The sequence below is a fragment of the Eriocheir sinensis genome, chromosome 18 (assembly GCF_024679095.1).
Source record: "Eriocheir sinensis breed Jianghai 21 chromosome 18, ASM2467909v1, whole genome shotgun sequence".
Classification (NCBI taxonomy): domain Eukaryota; kingdom Metazoa; phylum Arthropoda; class Malacostraca; order Decapoda; family Varunidae; genus Eriocheir; species Eriocheir sinensis.
The window spans coordinates 16,873,460-16,881,391 of NC_066526.1; the positions used below are offsets into that span (position 1 = coordinate 16,873,460).

Here is a 7,932-nt window from a genome sequence, read left to right on the forward strand (position 1 = left end):
TATATACTCTATCGTTATTACTATTTTTATCTATTATTCTATCAACCTCATCATTTTTATCATCATCTTTTCTTTTTTCTTATCTACATATTACCACTTTCCTATCTACGGTTCCACCCACTTCTCTCTTCCACACCTTCTCCCCCACTCCCTCTTTCTTTCTCTCTCTTCCTCCCCATCACTCTTTCTTTTATTTTATCTTCTCATCCTTCCATTTAGCTCCCCGCCTCTCGTCCCTTGTTCCGCCTGTTCCCACCTGTGCTACTTCAAAGAACACTTTTATATTCCTCTCAGATAACCTCGTCACAGACCATTGCCGACTCCACTACCTGTAAATTATGTACTCTCCACACCACTTATATAACTCTCTCTCTCTCTCTCTCTCTCTCTCTCTCTCTCTCTCTCTCTCTCTCTCTCTCTCTCTCTCTCTCTCTCTCTCTCTCTCTCTCTCTCTCTCTCTCTCTCTCTCTCTCTCTCTCTCTCTCTCGCTATCTTTACAGGGAGTTGCGGTACATGGCATCAAGCTGGAGGGCCGTTTTGGGGCAGTACCTGGCGAGCTGGTACGAGAGGAACAGGTATTGGGCGTTAGGCAGGTGCAGGAGGTGATCTGGGTCCCCTGTGGCACTGAGAAGACTGGCTCCCTCCGCCTCCCGCACGTCCTGGGTGAGGGAGCGAGGGGGTTAGATAGTGCCAGGGTGCTCTCTCTCTCTCTATTCCTCTGTCTCTCTCTCCTTGTCTTTCTCAGCGTTGCACCTATCTTCAAATAAGCACAATATATCACATCTCTACCTCCTCCTCCTCCTCCTCCTCCTCCTCCTGCTCTGGCTTCTCACACACCGTATCCCCGAATAATGGAGACGCTAAGAAAATATAGGTCGTTTTGGTGAGCGCGGCGAGGAGAGCAGCGCGTGTGAGGCGGGCTGTCTAATGGATGCCACTTTGTGTGTTGGCTGGCGGGGAGGATAAGACTGCTGAGTGGGATGAGACGGCATCCTCTTATCGCGGCGTAGCATCGGGGGAAGGTCATGGCTGCCTAATGCTCCTCCTCCTCCGCCTCCTCCTCCTCCTATCTTTGCTTGCCCGTATAGCCCCTACCAAAATAAATAGCCACTCGTCCTCCACTGCCTACTCAACTTCCGGCTCCCCTTCCTATCAAAACGTAGAGTCGGAGGTAAGAGCATGGCTGCCTGATACACACTAACTCCTCCTCTTTTTCCTATACCTCTTCTTCTATCTCTGCTTGCCTGTTGTTGGTGCCTCTTCCACTGTTATCTCAAACTCCTCAACCTTCTCTAGCTTCCTCAATCTGTCTTTGCCCGTAGCTATCCCAACATTACTACAACAGCCTCTGCCGGAAACCCCTCATCATCTTCATCTATCCCTTCTTCTCCTTGTCTGAAGCTACCACCATTATTACTACTCTTAACTTGCCTATCCCTTCCCTTTTCTTCAGCTGCTGCATCACTATAGCGCATTGTCTTAATCTAATTGAGGACTTGAATAGGGTGAGAGGACAGTTACCTCGGTGGACGCCATGTCAAGCACCTCGCCGGGCGCTAGGACGGTGGTGGTGGTGCAGTTGGCCGAAGGAAGGTTGTCTATGGTCTTCACGCCACACGCCGCTTTCACCGCCTCCGTCAGTAGCTCATCAGCGTTTGTAAGGTAGCCAGGAGTCTTGCCCTCCGCGCCGGCCTCCTGAGGGTGTGAGGGAGCGTCACTGTCGGCTGTATCTTATCGTATCGGAGGTTAAGTTAATGGGTCGTCCCTTTAAGGCACTGAGAGCGTGTGGGCATTAGTGAGGCTGAGGTGTTGTATATAAACAGTGACGCCTCGCTTCCCACCTGCTACCCAGCTCCACCAGACAGCAGGTTATCCATCAGGTCTGCTGTAGCACATTCACACCTGACCGCTAACAGGCTGGCGGGTGCTCTAAATGCTATCAGTGTTCATCGCGCCAAGAACTAATGATTACCTTCCTCAGCTCCAGATTATTCGATGATTACGAGCTTCACCTTGAAAATACACACCTGAACTTAACCCACTTAAAAGAAACACGTAAAAAAACTAATGACTATCTCTCATGGCGTGGCCACTCCTTCAGGCCTTCTGAGATTTTGATCAGTCAGTTAACCTTGACTTATTCATATTGATTACGAACTCTTTAAGTTGTCAGTACACACCTTTAGGCTAACCCACTGGTCTTAGGCGCGCCAGGCACTAAGGATCATGGTGGCCACTCCCTCTTAACTTGTGTGACTTCGATCAATAAATTTGCTTCGACTTCACTCTAATTCCGGACTCCTCACCTTACTAAAGAACTCAAAAACTCAAGAACAACCAACACCTACTCGTCTTCGGGCCAACGAGAAGGACCTACCAGGAGTCTCGCGGCGGCGGCCAGGACGGGGTGGTGCCGCGACGCTCCTAGCACCACAGAGTTAACCCCGTCTTCCTCCTTCGCCGCCAGGAGCACCCGGGGTCTTGTTTCCAGCCACAGGGGGCGGGTCGGCACCATCCCCAGAGGCAGCACCACGCCTCCCGCCGCCCACAGCAGTGCCACCCGCGCCGCCATCCACGTCATCCACTCCGGGTAAGTGGTCCACCCGATAAGCTTGGCCAGGCCTTTAATGGGCGTCCTGCTCACCGTCTGGAGGCGAGGCGAGGCAAGGCGAGGCTCAAGTCATATCAAGCGCTGCTCTCCATCAACAAGGACCACCACCACCACCACCACCTACACCACCACTGCCACCTATCACCAACACCCACATCACCCCTAAATACTCCTCCTCATCATCATCATCTTCCTTCTTCTCGTCTTTCTCCTCCTCCTTATCACCAGTACCATTACCACCTCATACACCAATCATTACCTAAGCAACTACCACCATCACCACCACCACCACCACCCCTAAATACTCCTCCTCATCATCATCATCTTCTCGTCTTTCTCCTCCTCCTTATCACCAGCACCATTACCACCTCATACACCAATCATTACCTAAGCAACTACCACCATCATCACCACCACCACCACCCCTAAATACTCCTCCTCCTCATCATCATCTTCCTCCTTCTCTTCTTTCTCCTCCTCCTTAGTGCACCATCACCAGCACCTTTGCCATCATCACCAGCACCATTACCACCTCATACACCAATCACCAACTAAGCAACTACCAACACCACCACCACCACCAAAACTTAATCCTCTTCCATCACCATCACCACTAACACTTTTTACTCCGCGATAAACACTATATTCACCACCTCTATTACCACTGTCACCACTACCAATTAAAGTCTGCCGTGTGTCTAGTGTCTTATAGCTAATACATATAAAAAAAATCATTATCCAAAATCCATATTCACCTCCATCACCTCCACCCGTCACTGTTTTCAGCACCACCTCGTCTCCACGCCTCAGCAATTCTCAACTCTCACTACCAATACACTGTCAACCTCTGCCTCCAAGCTCTTATCCAGTGCTCTGTGACCTCTGCGTCCCCCCCCTGGTCCATGCCCTTTGACCACACTTCCCCTGCTCCTCTTGCCCACCTTCCTACTCTCTACCCCCTTCCTTACCCAATGCACTCTTTCCTTCCCCTATCTCTTAACGCTCTTCCTTGCCTTTACCTGCCCAATCAAACCCAATCCCAATTCCTTTTACTTCCATCCACTTGTTCCCACCCTTACCCTTACCATACTCTTTGCCTGCCTACTTACACACAATCCTTGCTACCCTTTGCCTCTTTCCCTTTTCCCTTACCTTCATCCCCCTGTCCCTTATCCCTTCCCTTTTCCTTTTCTTGCTTACTTACACCCAGTCCCTTCTGTCCCTTACCCTTCCTCTTACCCCTTCCTCTCTCTCCCCCACCCCCTGTCTCCTTACCCTGGGCACATCAAGGAGGTTCACCGTCACCTTCGGCAGCCGCGTCACCCACCGCCCCCACACGTCACCGGGACCCATGGAGGACCCCCACAGGAACACGTACACCTGTCGCCGCACCGGGTAGCCGCCCCTTCCCAGCTTCCAGTCCTCCCCCCCTGACAAGACGTCCCTGCTCGCACCCCCATCCTCATCGGCCTCCACGGCAGCCTCCACGGAGCAGACGTCCAGGGGGGTCATGTAGGAGTGGGAGGGCGGCGGGAGGAACATGACAGGCGGGGAAAAGGGAGACGGCTGGCGCGAGGAGAGGAGAGGAACACAAGATGACGAGGAAGTATTGTAACCACCATGTTTTGCTATGATACACATGATAAACGGCAATAAGGATGACTGAACCAACGACAAATATAAAGAATTACTTGCTAGAGGGAGGGAATAGACTAGAATTTAAGATGAAGGAGAGCTTGCAGGGAGAAGGAACACTTGGGATTTATTATGACGAGAAGGAAGACGTAATGGTGTGAGGGGGAACTCAAGTGGAAAACAGGAAGGAATAACGTGGAACTAACTGGCTAGAAGGAATGAGAGAAGACGAGGGCTTTAGAAGTATAGTCACTGGGATAGGGAGGGAGGAACTCAGCGTGACTCACAACGGAGTGCTGGAGCGTCACGGAGTTCTGGCCGCGGTGCACGAGGAACACGGTAATGACGCTGAGGAAGGACAAGAGCACTGCCAGACGCCACCACGACCCCTTCAGCAGCAGGTACCCGAGCCACCCCACTGGAGGCACGAGGGCACGAGGGAAAGAGAGGAAACGTACAAGGAAAGGAGCTTGATTTAACGTGCCTTTGCGTATAATCAACTATACTCTTGCGTTTGTTATTTGCTACTTAGAATCATTTATACTCAAGAGACTTTTGTGTTCCGTCCAAAGACATGAAAATATATAAAAGAAAAATATCCAAAATTAACGTACCTGGACTTAACATGAATAAGACGATCTCTTTACCTGTATCTACCTGAGTATTCATCATAAGCAACTAAAGCAGGTACATGAAAGCCACCAAAACGTAAGTGAAATACAGTAAGAAACCCTCACTATAAAATAACAAAGACATCAAACTCAACAAAAAATCAGATACCGACCTCTTTAACCACCAATCTATCCACCTATCTATCATCTGCCCGTCTTTCTCCAGCAAATCACCCCTCAATCCACCTAGCCATCATCCGCCCATCTATCTCCGACGAGCACTAAGCGTGACCACAACAAAGCAGCCACAAGAAGGCTTCCCACACTCAGAGGCAGTGACGCAACATTGGGAAACTCACACGTGGGTCTCGGCCCGAAGATCATTGTTTGGGGGAGACTGGACGAACGCTCTCTCGCTCTAGCTCTCGTTCTCTTTCTCTTTCTTCCACCCACTCCGCCGCAGATACCACCTCCACCACCCTCACCGCCTCCGTCTCAGTCCGTGGGTTTTACAGAAGGCGCAGCTGTAGGGAGTCTGTTTCGCTCTAAGGGATTGATAGATGATTTGAAGTTGAAGTTGTGCTGTTTACTGAGATCTGAATTGCCTTAACTTCAGCACCTTTATAAACTGCCATGCACATTGATAAGCTAAATTTATATAAGGAAATAATGAAAAATGAGGGATTAATCACGCTCTCTTTTCATAAACATCAGTTAAATGGGAAATATGTATCGTAAGACTAATATGATTTACCAGTTATAGTAAATTCTCTCTCTCTCTCTCTCTCTCTCTCTCTCTCTCTCTCTCTCTCTCACTCTCTCTCTCTCTCTCTCTCTCTCTCTCTCTCTCTCTCTCTCTCTCTCTCTCTCTCTCTCTCTCTCTCTCTCTCTCTCTCTCTCTCTCTCTCTCTCTCTCTCTCTCTCTCTCTCTCTCTCTCTCTCTCTCTCTCTCTCTCTCTCTCTCTCTCTCTCTCTCAGCAGCAAGTAGTCACACTCACCAACCAACACGGAACACCACACCTAGACTCCTCCTCCTCCTCCTCCTCCTCCTCCTCCTCCTCCTCCTCCTCCTTCTCCTCCACTTATTGTCCGCCACCATCACCACTTCACCACTCAGCTAAATTGAAACCAGGAATCCCACGTCATCATAAGCCCCATACTTGTCCTGTCTCATCACAATTACCGTTCCGCTGGCCCGTCACACCTCACCACACGCCCACACCACCACCACCATCACCCTTCGCACCCCTCACCATCACCCTCACCACTCCCACTATATTACCACATCACTATTACACTATCGCTACACACCCCTAACCATCACCACCATATCACTCTTCACTATCTTTTATATCTACATCATCACACCACCATCATCACCATCACCACCATTATAATTCACACTCCTCACTATCACCATCACCATCACTGTTATATCACGCACTCATCACTCATCACACAATACCAGTTCCACACACACACACACTTCACTACACCATCACATCACTGAACCGTCACCATAACCCACAACAAAATCAATTATCCGGTCGTCACATTTCCTTACCGATCCCCCATCACCATCTTCATCACCAACACATCACATCACCATAATAACCTCACCATCACTCTTGACTTATGATATGGGGAGGATGAGGAAAGAATCACCATAGGCTCACCATATTGATCAGCGAATGGTGGTGGTGGTGGTGGTGGTGGTGAGGGTGACGGGGGGGTAGAGGCCGGCGTCATGGTGAAGGAAACAAACAAGACACAAGAGCTCTTCCCCCACTCCCTAAGACCTTACCTGCTTTCAAGTACTTCCCAGGTGTTTTACGTCACCTCGAGATCTCACAAGGGCGCCAGGTAAACTCCCTTTTCACACCTCTCTCCCAGGTAGACGGACAGGTGCGTGGAGGGGGAGAAAACAGCGTCGAGGAGGAGAGGGCCTGGACGTGTGTGAGTGTGGGAGAGTGTTGTCAGTAACCTGGGTCGCGAGTTGAGTTGCTGAGGGTGATAGAAGGGGGGCAGGGGGAAAAGGGGGAAGGGAGGGGTTAAAGAGGGGTGGGAGTAGGAGTGGTAAAAACAGGTGGAGGAGTAACGGAGACTATTTGAAAGGGTGAAGAGGGAGAAAAAGTGATAAATGAGAAATGTAGGGGTGATGGGAGAGGTTGGAATGGGGTGGAAAGGGGTAAAGAAGAAGGGGGGAAGGGGTGACAAGAGGAGTAGGGGTGGCAAAAACAGGTGGAGGAGTAACGGAAGGGGTGTGAGGGGGAGGAAGGAGAGGTGGGGGTAATGTGAAGGGGCAGGAGATAAAAAAAAAAAGGGGGGGAGGTGACAGAAGGAAAATAGAGGGAAAAGGGGGGAAGGGAGGTATAAGGGGCGGCAAAAAGGAGTAGAGGTGACAACAAAACAGGTAGCTGAGTAACATAGAGGGTTTGAAGAGTGACGAAGAAGCGGTGGAGTGATAAAAAAAAAAAAAAAGAAATAGGGAAATGGGAGAGGTTGGAAGGGGTGACGGAGAAACGGTGGAGGTGATGGGAAGTGTCAAGGGAAACAGTGAAAATTTAACGACAGAAGATGAAAAAGTAATGGGTTGGGGGAAAAGGTGACCGTGAGGAAGGGGAGGGAAAGAAGGGGGACGTGGAAGATGGCAAACTAGGGTGAAGTAGGGAATGGAAAAGATGGGTAGGGTGATGATAATGGGAAGAAGGGTGGAATGGAATGACTAATGGAATGGAAAGTAAGGAAACGATTTTTTTTTTTTTTCTTTTTTATTTTTTTTTTTACAACAGAGGAGTTAGTTCAAGGGCATAAAAAAAGACAACAAATGTGAAAAAAAAACGCATGAAAAAAAGCATTAACAGGACAGGAAAAAAAAGAGAAAAGGGTGAAATAGGGAATGAAAAAAATGGGTAGGGTGATGATGATGGGAAGAAGGGTGGAATGGAGTCACTAATGGAATGGAAAGTAAATAAATGATAGTATGATGAAGCAACAACACAACAGGGAAAAAAAGAGAAAATAGAACTAGGGTGATAATAGGGAATGGAAAAATGGGTAGGGTGATAATAGGGA

General features: G+C 49.3%; 1 protein-coding gene across 1 annotated transcript; it reads right to left on the reverse strand.

Annotated features, from left to right (window-relative positions):
* Positions 1-464: 464 nt before the first annotated feature.
* Positions 465-6,812, reverse strand: LOC127000463 (lactosylceramide 4-alpha-galactosyltransferase-like). The gene is made up of 7 exons (XM_050864185.1): positions 6,662-6,812; positions 5,217-5,402; positions 4,534-4,664; positions 3,887-4,177; positions 2,378-2,647; positions 1,522-1,695; positions 465-659 (listed from the first exon to the last, which is right to left on the reverse strand). The coding sequence occupies exons 2-7, from the start codon at positions 5,239-5,241 to the stop codon at positions 495-497; spliced, it is 1,056 nt and encodes a 351-aa protein (XP_050720142.1). The 5' UTR covers positions 5,242-5,402; positions 6,662-6,812; the 3' UTR covers positions 465-494.
* Positions 6,813-7,932: the final 1,120 nt, after the last annotated feature.

What these genes read in the sequence shown, in the direction of transcription:
- LOC127000463 (XM_050864185.1), bottom strand. Translation starts at nt 5,241, where the DNA reads ATGATCTTCGGGCCGAGACCCACGT. An exon ending in TGACGCTCCAGCACTCCGTT is followed by an intron (nt 4,178 to 4,533) that starts GTGAGTCACGCT and finishes TCCTCGCGCCAG; the next exon opens with CCGTCTCCCTTTTCCCCGCC. An exon ending in ACCTCCTTGATGTGCCCAGG is followed by an intron (nt 2,648 to 3,886) that starts GTAAGGAGACAG and finishes CCTCGCCTCCAG; the next exon opens with ACGGTGAGCAGGACGCCCAT.